This window comes from Penicillium macrosclerotiorum, assembly GCF_028827735.1.
Source record: "Penicillium macrosclerotiorum strain IBT 26536 chromosome Unknown utg000010l_segment0_segment0, whole genome shotgun sequence".
NCBI classification, from domain to species: Eukaryota; Fungi; Ascomycota; class Eurotiomycetes; order Eurotiales; family Aspergillaceae; genus Penicillium; species Penicillium macrosclerotiorum.
Genome location: NW_026643089.1, coordinates 3,018,868 through 3,035,438, shown reverse-complemented (window position 1 = coordinate 3,035,438; position 16,571 = coordinate 3,018,868). Strand labels below are relative to the sequence as shown.

The 16,571-nt window shown below is 49.0% G+C and overlaps 8 protein-coding genes across 8 annotated transcripts; 4 read left to right on the top strand and 4 right to left on the bottom strand.

The window, feature by feature from the left end:
* Nucleotides 1–219: 219 nt before the first annotated feature.
* hmgX lies at nucleotides 220–1,002 on the top strand (the record flags this gene model as incomplete). The annotated part of the gene is made up of 1 exon (XM_057082404.1): nucleotides 220–1,002. One exon carries the CDS (start codon nucleotides 220–222, stop codon nucleotides 1,000–1,002), a length of 783 nt encoding a protein of 260 aa, XP_056929444.1.
* A 463-nt stretch (nucleotides 1,003–1,465) lies between these two features.
* N7462_010689 (uncharacterized protein) lies at nucleotides 1,466–2,979 on the bottom strand (the record flags this gene model as incomplete). Its single annotated transcript, XM_057082403.1, has 2 exons — nucleotides 1,466–2,615; nucleotides 2,705–2,979. The coding sequence occupies 2 exons, from the start codon at nucleotides 2,977–2,979 to the stop codon at nucleotides 1,466–1,468; spliced, it is 1,425 nt and encodes a 474-aa protein (XP_056929443.1).
* Nucleotides 2,980–3,511: 532 nt separating this feature from the next.
* Nucleotides 3,512–6,163, top strand: N7462_010688 (putative sterol glucosyltransferase; the record flags this gene model as incomplete). The annotated part of the gene is made up of 6 exons (XM_057082402.1): nucleotides 3,512–3,620; nucleotides 3,692–4,379; nucleotides 4,432–4,589; nucleotides 4,646–5,009; nucleotides 5,089–5,439; nucleotides 5,503–6,163. 6 exons carry the CDS (start codon nucleotides 3,512–3,514, stop codon nucleotides 6,161–6,163), a joined length of 2,331 nt encoding a protein of 776 aa, XP_056929442.1.
* An 888-nt stretch (nucleotides 6,164–7,051) lies between these two features.
* On the bottom strand, nucleotides 7,052–8,582 carry hmgA (putative homogentisate 1,2-dioxygenase (HmgA); the record flags this gene model as incomplete). Its single annotated transcript, XM_057082401.1, has 4 exons — nucleotides 7,052–7,172; nucleotides 7,230–7,880; nucleotides 7,940–8,449; nucleotides 8,515–8,582. 4 exons carry the CDS (start codon nucleotides 8,580–8,582, stop codon nucleotides 7,052–7,054), a joined length of 1,350 nt encoding a protein of 449 aa, XP_056929441.1.
* Nucleotides 8,583–8,939: 357 nt separating this feature from the next.
* On the top strand, nucleotides 8,940–10,226 carry fahA (fumarylacetoacetate hydrolase FahA; the record flags this gene model as incomplete). The annotated part of the gene is made up of 1 exon (XM_057082400.1): nucleotides 8,940–10,226. The coding sequence occupies one exon, from the start codon at nucleotides 8,940–8,942 to the stop codon at nucleotides 10,224–10,226; it is 1,287 nt and encodes a 428-aa protein (XP_056929440.1).
* A 193-nt stretch (nucleotides 10,227–10,419) lies between these two features.
* maiA (maleylacetoacetate isomerase MaiA) lies at nucleotides 10,420–11,091 on the bottom strand (the record flags this gene model as incomplete). The annotated part of the gene is made up of 1 exon (XM_057082399.1): nucleotides 10,420–11,091. One exon carries the CDS (start codon nucleotides 11,089–11,091, stop codon nucleotides 10,420–10,422), a length of 672 nt encoding a protein of 223 aa, XP_056929439.1.
* Nucleotides 11,092–12,121: 1,030 nt separating this feature from the next.
* Nucleotides 12,122–12,547, bottom strand: N7462_010684 (uncharacterized protein; the record flags this gene model as incomplete). The annotated part of the gene is made up of 1 exon (XM_057082398.1): nucleotides 12,122–12,547. One exon carries the CDS (start codon nucleotides 12,545–12,547, stop codon nucleotides 12,122–12,124), a length of 426 nt encoding a protein of 141 aa, XP_056929438.1.
* Nucleotides 12,548–13,840: 1,293 nt separating this feature from the next.
* On the top strand, nucleotides 13,841–16,466 carry N7462_010683 (uncharacterized protein; the record flags this gene model as incomplete). The annotated part of the gene is made up of 3 exons (XM_057082397.1): nucleotides 13,841–14,051; nucleotides 14,110–14,740; nucleotides 14,810–16,466. 3 exons carry the CDS (start codon nucleotides 13,841–13,843, stop codon nucleotides 16,464–16,466), a joined length of 2,499 nt encoding a protein of 832 aa, XP_056929437.1.
* Between the last annotated feature and the right edge of the window lie 105 nt (nucleotides 16,467–16,571).

The following is a 16,571-nucleotide window of genomic DNA, read 5'->3' as shown; positions in this document are numbered from 1 at the left end:
TCCTGAGCCAGCCGGACTTAGCCGCCAGCAGCCGGGCCGCGTCGATAACATCATTGTTGGAAATGCGCCAGTCGCTTTCCTCGATCGTATCTCTCAGACTTCCTTTTAGAAAACTTCAAAACATAGACAGAAACCGTCGATCTCATTCACTCTCCGACTTCCTATTTTCAATACGAACCTCGAAGCCGCAGCCAGACTGTGTCGTCACGAATCGCGACAATGGCGACGATCGCAAAATCACTGCCGTCGCTGACCCAAAATGATGCATCTGTCCTCCAGGCACTTTTTGACGCCGAATCCTCACCTTCATCTGGGATCACCGTTGATCAGTCTCTCCCTTCATGGCCCCCGTCCGTGACTATCTCGCAAGAAGACCTTTCTAGCCTCAAGATTCAGGAGACAGATATCGTACGGAGGCTACAAAGAGTGACAACCCCCGACAGAGAGTTGATCGATTCAACGTTGGAAGCATTCAACTCTCTTGTAAACGAATTTTCCACCTACCCTCCGGCCTATACAAATCGTGCCCAGGTGTTGCGTATCTTGGTTGACCACGCGTACAATGAGAAACATCCTCACAGCATAGAGGCCGAGAGAGACGATGCGCTATTCACCCCCGAAGCGGCAGAGCTATCATCTTGCGTATTCGCAGATCTTGGACAAGCAATAAAGTTTGCTACGCCGGCTTCTCCCGCAGACCCCGTTTCATCGGTGCAAGCCCGGCTATTGGCAGATGCGCATACCCATCGGGGTTATCTATTACTGAAAGCGGCGCGAGTAAAGAAGAATCGGTTGGAGCAGCACAATCTGCAACCGGTCGGCCCGGAGCGCTTGCAAGGACTGAATGCCGATCAGCTAGAGGAAATGGCCAGCCGGGACTTCTTCTTGGGAGGCAGATATGGGAATAAAGTCGGGCAGCAACTTGCAGTACAAACAAACCCATACGCCAAGATGTGTGGTGCGATTGTGAAAGAGGCGATGAGGAAGGAGGTCGAGGGATAAATAAATCTGTGTGATTTTACAATTGAATGCGTTGTCATGTCTGAATGAAGAAATGGATGAAATAATATAAATATTGAGAGAGACCCAAGCGTCCCTGTAGACGAAGATAAAGAATGACCAGGCAACACCTATGGCCGTTTTGATTCGAATTGGTGTCTATAGGCAATTTGGAATAGATTGTAGGTACGTAGAGGAGCTGGAGGGAGGGGAGGAAAATGGACAAGGTCGAGAGGGCGAGGTCGGGGTCTCTTATGTCGGGGCGATTGAGGGAAGGGGGTACAGGGCAGCATACTTGGGCACTAGGTGAGGAACGGCAAAACTAACCGTATTGTAATCCACAGATCCACCGTCTATAAGACAAGCTTCCTATTGGCGAAGAATAGTTTATGTGCTATTAGGGGAAGAATTTCAGTATAAGACAAATCTCAGCCTCGACCATAGTCGAGACTGATTTGGGAATCCTTTAGTCAAGGCTCTCCTGGAGTAACCGTCGACTGAGGTCAGTCTGGACCCATTGCTCAATAAGGGCGACCGTATCGCCAACAAGGTAGCTGTAATGTGTACTCTGTGGCATAAACATCGATTGGTGTGCAGTGACCTCATCCATGTCTTCCATCAAAATTGGCATCCAGTGGGCGTTATCATTGTACTTCCAATGATGGGATGGCAGCAGTATGAACTTGCGAAGTTTCTGTTTAGACGTCTCTGAACTGAGATCGGATTCTGAAGTTGCGAGAGAAACAGGCTCTGATAGATGTTGACTTTCCCTGTCGTCAGCCGAGGAAGGAAACTCGGTACTTGCGGATTTGGAATTAGTTGTATCCGTAGATGGCCGTTCTTTATCAGAATTCACGCCTTCGACCGTCAAGGTAGAGCCCGAAGCAATAGATTTGACACTCTCTTCTTCCAGCGTGAGATTTTCTGTAAAGGTAGTATCGCTCGGCTCTGAATCAGTTTTTAATGTCTGTAAATTTTCCAGAGAAGGACCCGATAATATTCCTTTCGAGTCGTCGATGTCTTCTTGCTCCTTTGTGGGACTTGCTTTGGGTTTCCGTGCTGGTCGGCCTGTACTTGTTGTATAGTAATTAACAAACCGTACTCTATCGGGGCTATACTCTGCAGATTCTAAATCTATCAAACATTTGTGTCGTTGGCGAAGTTCAGAGTAGTTGTTGACGCAGCCAGCAAACTTCATTGGCGATACGAGGCGGTCAAATATTGATCGCGATAGGTTGTCCGTATTTTTGTTCACGAAGTGCATTATCCCTTTTAAAAAGCCTCGTTCAACAATGCGTACATCGTTTCGAAATGGAGGATCGAAATTGGGACTGGGAGTCGCGGCCTTGTAGGCCGGAGTTAAGCCAAGGGATTCTTGCTCCCCGGCTAATTGATCTTCGGCTGCGATATCTTTTTTTGGGATTGAGCTGGTGATTCCAGTGGGTATAACACGCGGATGTAAGCCTAGAAAGGGGACATCATAGTTTACGAGTCCCAATATCCGATGTTTTGGTTGCCCATTGAGCTGGAGAAGAGCAACATCGGCAGCCAGAATTCCGCCTAAACTATGGCCTAGCAGAACGACATCTAGATCTTTTGCCTCATGCGGCGATAACCTGCACAATGTCAGGTTCATCGATGTGTTTGACTCCCTTTCTCCTTGCCAGCACTGTTACACGGCTTCATGGTCTCCAAAACAACATACCAGGAACTGAATTGATTTACGGCCGCTTGGAGCTCACCGTGAGACTTGTATCGAGGATAGATGCGGGTGTATACCACATGCGACTCAGACAGTAATCCTGTCAGAGCGTCATGGACATGTGCTGGAAGATTATGAAAGCTGGCTTCCGAGCCCATGAAGCCATGGATGTAGATCAACAGCAACCTCCGCCGAGTCGTATCCTGGTATCCTCCTGGTTGAGGCAGTGATAGGCTGGACAAAGGGCCATTGGCATACTCGCGGAGCTCACCCTCCATTGATACACAGACTCAGGCGAAACAATATGCTCAATCAACAAACAAGAGAAGGACGGTTGATGTAGCAAAACAGGTTTCGATTGTTGAGCACAGCCACGACGTAAATTGGCGGGGATTGACTCTGCACGGCCCGTTTGCCACCGCAATAGGGGCTTATTAACCCTGATGCCTGCACACTCGAAACACTGGGGATTTGTCGTAGTCCGCATAGATTGGTTGAAAATGAGCGAGAGTGATGATAAGTGGTGATAAACAAAAATAAAGAGGGGAGCAAAGCTATCTCTGCGGCCGTGGACCCCTCCAAGATTACTCCGCATCTTCAACTGTTTACTGGGTTGACTAAGCCCAGCTTGCCGCTTGGGTAAGTTATGTACCTTTCGAGGCGCTTGATATGTTAGGTTGGACGAGAATTTCCCCGAAATCTTGATTATCCCCCATCTTGGTCTATTTCAAACAACCGAACTTTTCTTTCCCTTGGGAGTCGTTTCAACGGGGGGTTCTCCCTGCATCAAGGCTCAGACCCATCGTCAACATGGGAGCCCCTTCAAGCCCCGACCGTGAGCTGGAGTCGAAGCAATCACCCCCACCATATTCTCCATACATCGATCCTGAGCTGACAACGGAGTCGGCCGATGTCTATAGTATGTAATATGGAAGTTGAAGCACTGATTTGAACAATAGAGGGCTGACAACTGGTTTGTTCTATCCGCAGCCGATGGCCGCATTGACGTCAATCTAGAATCCAAGCTTGCGAAATCGCTCGCTCAAATTGCCGACCAGCAGCAAGATACATATCCTCCACTGCTAGAGAATCTTGGTGCTGATATCCCGGGATCATTTCCCTGTGATTTGAAACTAAATATAGTGATCCAGATTGTGGGTAGCCGTGGGGATGTGCAGCCCTTTATTGCATTAGGAAACGCACTGCAAAAGCATGGCCATCGTGTTCGTATCGCCACCCACGGAGTCTTCGAGAACTTTGTTAAGGAGTCTTACTTGGAATTCTTTTCAATCGGTGGTGACCCAGCACAGCTCATGGCCTATATGGTCAAAAATCCGGGTCTAATTCCGCAGATTAAAACCCTCCGTGACGGGGAGATCAAAAAGAAGCAACGCATGGTAGCAGAAATGCTCGATGGATGTTGGAGATCATGTATTGAGGACGATACTGATACTCTGGAGCCATTTGTGGCAGATGCAATTATTGCCAATCCACCTAGCTTTGCGCATATTCATTGCGCACAGGCTTTGGGCATCCCTGTTCACTTGATGTTCACTATGCCTTGGAGCAGTACCAAGGCCTTTCCTCATCCCCTGGCGAATCTTCACTCTGAGACTATGGATGCAAGCCAAGCCAACTGGGTATCGTACGGAGTGGTCGAATGGCTAACATGGCAAGGGTAGGTTTCTCCGATCAAATGCAAAGGGAAAATGGCTCACTTGTTTCGACAGCTTGGGAGATGTTATCAACCGGTGGAGGTCTTCGATCGACCTAGCACCCGTTCCAAGGACTGAGGGACCGTGTCTTGCAGAAGCCTTGGAGATCCCGTTTACTTATTGTTGGTCGCCCGCCTTAGTCCCAAGACCACGGGATTGGCCAGCCCATATTGGTATGTATTCTGCTACTATTCCCATGGCATGCAGACTGGGGAGGCTCATTTTATAGATGTTTGCGGGTTTTTCTTCACAGAACCGTCTTCATATACCCCACCACCAGAGCTAGCGGAATTTCTAGAGGCGGGACCGCCTCCAATATACATTGGCTTCGGCAGCATTGTTGTCGATGATCCTCAAAGACTGATTAATACTGTGATAGAAGCAGTCACCCTGTCTGGCGTAAGAGCAATTGTTTCAAAGGGCTGGAGTGAGCTGGCAGGCCCTCAAAATGACAACATCCTTTATCTCGGTGACTGTCCACATTCGTGGCTTTTTCAACATGTAGCTGCTGTGGTTCACCATGGAGGAGCTGGAACGACCGCTTGTGGTCTATTAAACGGGCGGCCTACTGCGATAGTGCCGTTCTTTGGCGAGTATGCCTACTACCTTCGCTTTTCTTTTTGAAACCTGCGTGATTCCAAGTGATATCATACTGATCAATTATGACCATAGTCAACCATTCTGGGGTAATATGGTCGCAGAAGCCGGGGCTGGTTCATACCCGATCCCACATGCCACGCTTGAACCCGAAACGCTGGCTGCTGCAATTCAATTCTGCCTTACGCCAGCTGCTGCCGCAGCCGCACATGAGATTTCAATCAAGATGCAGAGCGAATGCGGAGTCGCAGCTGCTGTGGACTCGTTCCATCGTAATTTGCCTCTCGATAGAATGCGATGCAGCATCATTCCCGAACAAATAGCGGTATGGACATATACTAAGGGAAAGAAGCCACTGCATTTGTCTAAGGCAGCTGTGAACATTTTGATTGAACACAACAGAATTGAAGCTAAGCACATCAAATGGTAAGCTCTGAATAAACTATCTCACGTTGGAGTATGCTGACTTTTGTCCTTGTGAAATGACAGCTACCCCATTAACCCTATACTGATTGAGAACCGTCGATGGGATCCATTGACCGGGGTCCTGTCCGCTGCCACAGCCACTGGCTCCAATATGCTACAATCGACAGGCGAAATGTTTTATAATCCATATAAGGAATTTAAACGAGGCCGTGCCAAAGATTCTACCCAGAGAAGCACGAATGATACACCTCGATCTTCAAGTTCCACAGGATCGGGATCTATAACTTCCGGAACGATGTCAAATAAAGGCTCGCACTTAGAAAAGAGTGGTCGACCACCTATGAATCGATCCCAGAGTTCCCGAGAACAGGATGGATTCCAAACTGCAGGAAATATGGTAGGAGCGACATTGCAGGGCTTCGGCAAATTTTCCGCTACCTATCTCAGGGGTGTTATCGTGGATATTCCTCATGCTGCAGCAGAGGGCTTTCGAAGGGCACCTCAGCTCTATGGTGAAAAGCCGAAAGACTATGGAACGGTTCAGGATTGGAAATCAGGATTCAAGGTTGGTGGGAAGAATTTCGTTGGTGGCATGACCAGCGGCGTAACGGGCATGTTCACGCATCCCATGAAAGGGGCAATCGACGAGGGATCGGCGGGTGCTGTTAAAGGTCTGGCTAGAGGCGCCCTTGGAATGGCTACAAAAATGCCTTCCGGTGAGTGAGGTTCCAAACTTCCTTCCTCTTAACGCGATTGCTAATCTCAGATGCACATGAAGCTGGAATTGGATTAATAGCTTATCCGTTCCATGGTATTTCCAAAAGCATAGAGGCTACCTTCAGAACCAAAACCCCAAAGGCGATCGTGACAGCACGGCTCAGAGAAGGATATACGCATGCAAACAGAATGCAACTGTCTCCGGAGGAGCAAAAGGAAATTGTTCAAATTTTTGACACGTTGCTGTCTTCAATGGGTGCATAGCTTCTTTGATAAATTTAAATGGCAGACTCATACTCTAAGGAGACTGATCTAGCCTGTGGATTAACTGCGCTGATATACCCCTATCTTACTATATGCAGAAAAAAAGTGAAATGTGATGGTGACGGACGTGTAGTTTCGCACCAACGTGCCAAGTTAGATTCCTACGATATTAATGCGCTCCCTACCCCGCTTAATCCTCATGAAACTTTGTTGAGATAAAGTTTTGCTTACAATCAAAAAGAACGCCAAGTCCTCGATCGTCAATCAAGCCTTGGGTGTTAGACTATGAGCAGGTATTTCTGTGGGACCATCCACACGCCATCCGATGTAAACGACAAAAGATAAAACACAACAGTACGATTATCCACCCATATCCTGAGTTATCCAGCAAAAGTTTCTATGAGGGAAGAGAGTTGAATAGCAGACCTCGTTGGGATATTTTAGACTAGAATTTGATATCTCTTGGTATAGAATATTCAGAAGATACTTGTGACTAAACATCACGGTGAATGTAGAGGTTGGCAATTAATCCGAAAGGCAACTTGATCATTCTCCATCAACCCATTTATCATCGAATCACTCCATGCTAAAGCAAGTTTGTTATCTACACATAAATATCGTGCTTTCCATTTCAGGTTTTGTTGGGGTTCTTGAAGTGGCGCTTCAGAGGCTGCCAACTATGCTCGTTGTATTCCTCCTGCACTTTCTCGCAGGTCTTCAAGCCCCATTCCGAAACACCAACCATCAGAGAGCTAGGGAAAATTAGTACTGTAAACACCTTCATCATAGCGACGAATATATTGACACACCTTTCGAACATAAAAGCCATACTTCCGGCACCAACCTTGCTTGGTTTCAACTCGGCGTTGCTCGCACCCTCAAATGCATCGGAATCCGGGCCATGGGCACTCATGACGTTGTGCAGACTAGCGCCTGCGGGTTGAAAGCCACCCCCGGTCTTTGCGTCGTAGTTACCACAAATTAAGCCCATGAACTCGGACATGGTGTTCCGATGGTACCACGGGGGTCGGAAAGTGTCCTCGGCAACGAGCCAGCGTGGAGGGAAGATGACAAAATCGGCGATGGCCGTGCCCACATGGTCCGAGGGACCAGTCAGAACGGTGTAGATGGAAGGATCGGGGTGATCGAATGAGACGGATCCAATGGTGTTGAATCGGCCAAGGTCGTACTTATAAGGGTAGTAGTTTCCATGCCAAGCAACAATATCAAACGGCGTATGATTCTGTCGAGCGGCGAACAAGGTGTTGTTGAACTTGCTGAGTAGCCTATATTCACTGGGCTCTTCTTCATCGTCAAACGCAGCGACGGGGGCCTGGAAGTCGCGGGCATTGGCCAAACCGTTTGACCCGATAGGACCCAACTCAGGTAGTTGGTAGTGACCTTGGTACAGCTCACAGATATATCCTCGAACTGGGCCGGAAGGCAAAGTTACGCGGTATCTATGAGCTTTAGTGAAAGACACCGACTATGCGTTCTCCAAGAAGAGTGTGAAACTAACCGAACGCCTCGTGGAATAACTGCGATTTCATTTGGGCGTAAAATAATGCGGCCTAGTTCTGTCTGGATATCCAGAACACCGTGCTGCGGGACAATCAAGAAGTCACCGTCCGCAGAGTAGAAGGCTTCCTTGCCCATATCCTTGCCAGCGGCGTACATCATGATCCCCAGTCCTTGTTTGAGAGTTGGATCTCCCGATGCGGCGATTAGATGGAGGCCATGGACCCAATCCACCTTCTCATCTAAATCAAATGGGTTCCAACGGAGCTGGTTCGGGATATGGTGTAATTTGTGCGTCTCTGTGGTCATGCGAGTGTGGTAGGAGTCCGCATCCTCTACGACGAATTTCTCATGAGCCGCCGAGGGCAAAATGCGGTAGACCCAGGTCTGCTTATTCTCATGGCGGGGTGCAGTAAAAGCAGTTCCCGAGAGCTTTTCTGCGTAGAGACCGTATGGAGCCTTTTGAGGTGAATTATGGCCGACGGGGAGAGCTCCCTCGATAGCTTCGGTCCTGTCCGCGGAATTAGCTTTCCAACTGGGCGATCCAAGTGATCACAGGTTCTCTGACTAACTTACTCATGATACGAGTCGAAACCAGTCTGGTACGAGTAAGGGTCTGGGTGGGAGAATTCAGTGACAGGCATGATGGCGAGTCTGTGAAGGGGTGGAAGATGCACGGTGTTCAGAAGCACGTCTGCAAGTCTTTGTATTCACCGCGACCGAGGGAAACCCGACTCCCGAGGACGTCTGCCATGCCAGTTGGTGCAACCCGCAGTCGGTCTCGTCTTGCGTATTGAACGTCACCCGCGGCACTTGCAAGCTACACATCCGCGATTATCCCCGCCTTTTTCCGCGGCGCTTGAAAGCGGGGGGCGGCATAATTCCGCTGCCCCGGAACAGCCGCCCGAGAGTTTGCTCGTCCCAGAATCAATTAAGTTGTTGCACCGCGCGGTGTTTTATTTCCCTTCATCGTTCATTCCTGCTGCTATCTATTATTCACAATGGCTTCCTGGCTCCAGATCCCCAAGAACTCGCCGTTTTCGTTGGCAAATATCCCATTCGGCATCATCTCAGCCCAGTCCGCTTCACGCGTGCCTGCTATCGCTATCGGTGACTATGCGTTGAACCTGAATACGTTCGCCTCTTCTGGAGGCTTCTCCCAATTGCCTTCCATCCAAGAAAATCTCAGTGTTTTCAACCAGTCCACTCTCAATGCATTCGCTGCTCTTGGTCGGCCCGTGCATCGCCAGGTTCGCGAGTACTTACAGAACGTCTTCCGTGCCGACACCCAGTACCCCCAGGTTCTGAAGGATAATGCGGCGTTGCAGAAATCTGCCTTGGTGCCACTGTCGCAAGTAACCAACCATGTTCCTATGCAGATCGGCGACTACACTGACTTCTACGCCGGTCTGAACCACGCCTACAACGTTGGAGTGCTGTTCCGCGGGCCGGAGAATGCGCTGCAGCCCAACTATCGACACCTCCCGGTGGCCTACCACGGCCGTGCTTCCTCAGTTGTGGCATCTGGAACGCCTTTGCACCGCCCGAACGGTCAGATCCTGGCGAATCCGGCCGCAGACCCCAAGGTGCCGACCTTTTCTCCTTGCAAGCGACTGGATATCGAGTTGGAACTGGCGGCCTTCATCAGCACCCCTAATGATCTTGGCAAGCCCGTCCCCATTGACCAGGCTGAGGACCACATCTTTGGCTTGGTGCTCATGAATGACTGGTCCGCACGCGATATCCAGGCCTGGGAGTATATCCCCTTAGGTCCCTTCAACGCCAAGAACTTCGGCACCACTATCACTCCATGGGTTGTGTTGATTGATGCTCTCGAGCCTTTCCGTGCTGCAGGCCTAGAGCCCGGGAACCGTGACGGCCTCCTTCCTTATTTGCGCGAGAAGCGTGCCGAGAACGCTTATGAGATTCCTCTCGAGGTTGAGATCACCAACAAGGGTGGCCAGCCGACCGTGATTTCCAACAGCAACGCTCGCAACCTGCTTTACTCATTCCCTCAGATGGTCGCACACCACACCATTACTGGTTGCAACCTGAATACCGGTGATTTGCTCGGCTCCGGCACCATCTCCGGCACTGAGCCCAAGACCCAGGGCAGTCTCTTGGAGCAGACTAATGGAAAGACCCCGCTCAAGCTTGCTGATGGCTCTGAGCGTCTGTTCCTCGAGGATGGTGACACTATCATCCTGCGCGGTAAGGCTGGTACTGAAGGCAATTATGTTGGGTTCGGCGACTGCACCGGTACCATCCTGCCTGCTATCCAGTTTTAGCTGTAAAGGAAAAGGGGGGAGGGGGGCTTCTGATGGATTTCGGCTTCCAATGAAAATTATATTTATTCACTAGAAAGTACGATTGATATGCATGAATGAATCTTGTTTCGAAGGCTACAAAATCTCGTAATCCAAACTCTCCCATCATGGTCGTCCCAAGTTGTATCATGTCATTCGAGGATTAAACCTCCCCTTATTTGGCTCGCAGGTCTTCAGGTGTGTCAGGCTGCGTCTGCCAGTGTCCCTTCCGAACAGCCTCTTCCTGCTCCAGGTTCTGCACAATCTTGCTGGTGATCGGGAACGCCTTCAAATCCACGCCGACCCGCTCGGCCCCCCACGCTGCGGGAATCAGGCAAATATCCGCGATGGTAATTTGGTCGCCAACACTGAATTTTCCTGCCGAGCTGGCCACAATCGTCTCATACGCGCGCAGTCCGTCCTCGATCAACTCCTTTGACCACGCAGCCCGGTCTGCCCCGAGCGGCGCCACTCGCTTGAGAATCCTGAGGTTCGTCACGGGCTGAACATCGCAGGCAATGATCGAAGCCAGCGTACGAACCAGTGCACGCTCTTCGGGATCCTGAGGAAGCAGACTCGGCCCCATGTCTAAGAAGGCCTCCTGGAGATATTCCAGTGCTGCTAATGACTGTGTGATGGTTACAGGAGTACTTGAATCGCGCTGGATGATGAGGGCTGGCACCGTGCCGGAAGGGTTGATGGCTCGATGAGCCGGCGAAGATTGCTCATCCTTAAGCAAATTGACGAATACCGGAGTGAATGGAATTCCCTTGAGGTGCAACGCGATGCGGAGACGGGCTGAGCAGGAGGAGCGGAAGTAAGTGTAGAGAGTGACTGTGGCCGACATCTTGATATCCGAGTGGAATATAGAAACCAGAAATGGCGCAGATAGTTTGCATTATTAAGATGGGGAGGATAAAACGCTACTTGAACTTCATTTGAATCTAATAAGCGGGTAAGGGGTCTCGTGCAATTGCGTTTACCCTCATTCAACCATCTAAACCGGCGCTGGCTTGATCGCCGAGCGCGCGGAAATTCCGCCTGCTCATTATCCAGTGCCGTCGCTTTCCGCGGATGTGGAGTTGCGCTGGACCCGCACATTATTATCTTCTCACTTGGCATCTCATACATCATTTGAATGAATAAAAGAAGCGTTCAGTCTCTACTCGAACAGGATATCAGTGTCAGAACTACTAGAAAAGAGCAGTAGAGAAGAATATTATGTCTTGAGCTGCTCATAAGAATGCGCAAATCCCCTGTAACTACTTATGTGAAATAGTTCTCCATCCCGCCAGGTTCTACTTTGACACCAATTCGCTCTCTGCCGCCCCTCTGGTCAACTGTTTGCCGCGGGGCTGCTTCTCGTCACCAGGACGTTTCGGGAACTGTCTATTCGAAAATTGCAATCAAGTCACCGAAATCGCTTCGTCGGGTCGAGGGAGCTAGATTTGGGACACTTCCATTCAAAGAGTTATGGGTCTCGAGTATGTATACAAATCCTCCTAACAAAAGGGCTCCTCTTCCCAATTTCTACCTTATCTTCTACAGTTAGATCTAAAGATCACAGCTTCTTCTCAGAAGAGATCAGAAATATTACAGTATGATTGACTAGTCGGGTAAGAGTATGCTCACTACTGCATGCACTCTTCTTTAGCGCTGGGCTTTACACAGGTCATCTTCCGCTAATATGTACTACTCTGCTGATCGCTTCCCTATAATTTGTTTAATTTAATTGATATACGCAATAGAAGATACGAAAAAATTGTCAGAATGGATGGAAAGCTGTTGAAAACATTCATGATTCAGAGCAAAGACATGAGATCTAGATTTCTCTATAGAAATCTGAGAATAGGTGGATCCTAAGAAGATTTTTTCACTTATTCAGGTCTTTTTGGGCAGTGTTCTCTTTGGTGTCGCCGTAGAGCATCCTTGCGAGAAACTTGGGCACCACAGTCAGGGCAAGGTATAGCATTCTGCTTATTGTGGTATGTCTTTCGATGTCGTTCGACATCTGCCGGCCGGGTATATATATTGTGACATTCTGAGCACTCAAATTGCCCTTTCTTATTATAGTTCTTCCTCTTCTGGCGGGTCAAAGAAACCTCTGAGAGCATCTTAGTCATTTTATCCATGTCACTTTTGCTGCGTTTCGCATCATTTGCTTGCTGCTTTAAAAACTCTTCAAGCGCTGCCCATTCACCCTCTTCAGATGGAACGTGACCTTGGTCCACTTGTAATGCCATCTGGTCGCCAAGTTTTCCGTAATCAATCTCGTTTGCCTCAAGCGGAAAAAGCTTACTCATGACCGCATGTTGTTATCTAATATAAGCAGCTTTGTCAAATGACATCTTGTTTTGTGGGGGTCTTGGAAGTTGTTTTGCTTTGCTTCTACCTTTATGGTATGATAGTCTTTGATTGATCAGGATGTGGTTGAAAAATTGATTCAAGCAGGGTACTTTCGAGATTATATGATATCTAATGCATCCTGGCGAGACCTCACCTTAAGAACTTACGAGTTAGATATAGTTATCCACCCTGACGTTTAAAAATAGAAATAAAACACTAAGCACAGCAAGTGACCTACCTATTCGATGGATGGTAGAATGTTAGTAGAAAGGCACAGTGTAATACTGCGCTCTATTTTTGGCCGAATATACGTAGGTTTCTTAATTAGTACGCATATAGGATCGTAGTGTATATCAAACTCCAACCAAAAATCATAGTTATTCACTCTTTAAAACTTGAGCTTATTGAAAATTCAAGATTAAATCTATTGCGCCACATTTTCTGAAACTCATATTTTCATGCACTATTATATCTCCTCAAATGCAGAGAGAAATCGGCGGCGTTCGTAGACAGCTAGATTCTCACTTTAGATAGAATCTCCTTCCATTCCTTTCCTTAAAATTTCTTGACCGATTTGATCGATTTAAATATTTTGATCCTATAGCTATGCATGAGACTCCTTGCTCTTCGCTGACCACCTGGTGAACTTAAAATCGATTTAAAGTAGTTTTTTTAAACACTTGAAGATGACTGGTCTCCATGGGCCCCATTTTGTGCGGGAATCATTTGATTGCTACTATTTATAATTATTCTCCTATCTTCACTCAATAGGCGGCTAGACTGTATGTGGCCCTAGCCGTTTTCAGGAGTCCAAACATGCGTGGAGAACGGAGTACAAATCCAACAAATCCCCCACCCTCGCACGCCGCAGTACGCGCCCTTGGATTCCTGGCTGATGATTTGGTGGTCGCAATGTAATCTTCTATATATGCTATGTGGTGGCATCTAGAGTCTAACCATCATTGCGCTACCCTCGTCTTTTTCAAATGCAAAGTAGCAGTAAGAATGTTGCTACCGGCTTTGAATACTTCCACGATCTTGGTGCTTCAATGCGACGTTCGCGATCCTCGCGACGAGCAGCGGGGCCGGCGGAAAACGTCGGCTCCCCGGGGCCGCTCTTCTTGACCCGCGTGTCTCCTCAGTTCACCCTCCAAAACATCCATACATCACACTAATTACTCACAACATATTCATAGGTAATCGCCCTTCCCTGATTCATCCGGACTGGGTTCAGACCGGGCGATCGGTTAATGATGGACGGGGCCAGGCCATCCCGCCCGGACCGGCCCTACCAACGCACCTACAAAGCCTGCAACGCTTGTCGGCAACGCAAGGCGAAATGCGACCTAGGGACCGGACCAGACGGATTGCCGATCGGCCCACCATGTGCACGATGCCGCAGAGAGATGCGAGAGTGTGTGCTTCCTGAGAAAAGGGCGTGGGAGAGGTCCCGCAAACGTGGTAGGTGAGCTGCCCGCAAATGCCCTTGTTCGGATTCCTAATCGGCCCCATCTCTCAGCGCGTTCGTTCGAAAATAACGGCGACCAGCCACCCCACGCAACGCAGAGTACACTCATTGCTTCACCAAAAGAGATCAAAAGGCATTTCCCTCCGGGCCAGCAGCCTGTTCAGTACCAGGACTCCACGAGTCCATTTCAGCAGGGATGGGCGTTTGCCCGACCTCAGATGTCTCCCCAGAATGAGCATCACTCGTTTGTCGGCGTCAGTCCTCATTCGACAGCAGATGGCTCTATGCATGCGCAAAGTTCACCAGCTCATCTTTATGAAGATAGTCGACACCGATCCAGCTCTACTCTCGCAAATTCGATGATGCGCACAGTCGTCGCGAGTGGAAATGATGCACTCAACATCCTGTTTGAGGCGGCAACTGCCCATGACCAAGAGGACAATGCACCTAGTGACGAGAGTCCACAACGAGGCATGGGGTCGAAAGACAGTGACTCTAATACAAAAGGGCGACCTACTTCAAGAAACTTTGAAAGCCCGGTTGCTTTCGAAACCAACTCTCGAGTTGTACATCCCGTTGACATCTCAAACGTGTCGCCGGAGACGCTGCATGTCTGGGAAGCCTGTCGGTTTGTGAAGATGGGTTGGTTCTCTGCTAAAGAGGCGGTCACTTTCATAGATTTGTGGGTTTGCACCAGACTCCTGATCCATCCCCTTAATGTAATATAAGCTGATTGGGAAGTGGGAAGCAGATTCTTCCAAAATATGTCTTGTCTGTCTCCAATCCTGACTGACTTCTATTCGAGTCATCAAAATCATATTTTGCTTATCACCCGGGAGCCTGTATTATGCTCTACAATTCTCATGGTATCTTCTCGTTATCATGTACTGCCTGGAGCTGGAGGCGAGTCAAGAAATTTCTTCATTCACCACCGTCTCTGGCAACATTGTCAGCAATTAACGATGCGGTTGATCTTCGGACAGGAAAAGTCGACCAAGTCCAAAATCAGGAGCCTTGGCACAGTGGAGGCACTCCTACTCATGGCTGAATGGCACCCTCGTTCTTTACATTTTCCCCCTGAGACAGATGGGTGGGATGATGATCTAATCTCGACGGTTCCAAAATCTTCCGAACATGCCGACTCAAACAGTGCATCTGCCGAAAGGTGGATTGAAGATATGATTGAGCCATCAAGGCGGTCAGATCAAATGTCCTGGATGCTGCTGGGCTGTGCCCTTTCTCTTGCCCATGAGCTTGGGATCTTTGAGACAGAGGAAAGCGACTCTTCAGGCGAAGACCGACAATGGAAAGAACAAATGGCACTTCGCAGACAAAGAGTTCAACGCTTGCTATACGTGTATATCAACCAACTCGCATGGCGTATTGGATGCATGTCCCCTATACCCCAATCACTGAATCATGCCGTTCTTGGTGGGCGAAAGCCCCGCGGTTTAAGCCAGCCCGGCAGCACCTGGCTGATATTTATGGATTCCTGGATTGAGCTTACCAAGCTGGCGCAATCGGTCACGGATATGTTTTTTCCGTCCGCCAGATTTGCTCGCCAACAACTTCATAGTGGACGTTATGTGGGACTTCTCGAGCATTTCAGGCCCCTACTCAACCAGTGGAAAGACAGATATCTCCAGCCTCACAATCTTGCCACAGCTTTCTATAATGATCTATTCATTGAGTATCACTTTGTTCGCGTATATACCCACTCTGTGGGGATGCAGGCGGTTGTGGAGCGTGCCCTGGCGGATGCTGATCCTAATAACCCTGATGATGTGCGGCCGACAACCATCGATCCGACAGATTATGAGTACATTCAGGAAGTGATAGATGGCTGCTGCCAGATACTGCAAAAAGTTACACATCTTGCCGAGGTGGGCGCGCTGCGCTTCTCTCCTGTCCGCATCGTTCTGCGCATTACTAGTGCTTCAATCTTCCTGATGAAAGCACTGAGCTTGGGGACCCGGCCAGCCACCCTCCGAGAATCCTTAGAAGTACTCGAGAAAAGTATCAGTGCTCTCAAATCGAATGCTTTGGACGATGTTCATCTGAGCACTCGATACGCTACGCTGTTGGACATGCATGTCTCACGTCTACGCCGAAATCTGCTCGCGTCCTCAAAAAATGTGAAGAATAACAATCGAGGTGCTACGCGGCGGCCGTCAATTGGCCCTCCTCCCTGGCCGGAAAATGGTGACCGGGTCAATCCAATCAACAAACCCGTGCCACAGGATCTAACATCAGAAACGGGGTTCATGCCTTCATTGAACGATGTGTCCGACGACTGGCTCTCGCTGCCCTTTGATCCATCGATGGCACCGTTTGGAATGAGTGCCGGTGGACAATTTCCAATGTATGAAGGAGGAGCCCTAGACTTTATCTGGAACTTGCCTTCATAGATACTGTTAGTTCTAAATAGTTGTTCACCATCGATAGCTGGATACCCGGTCCCATAGAATGGATTTTCGTTTGAAATATGGAATAAGATTCCCGGGGCCCAGCAG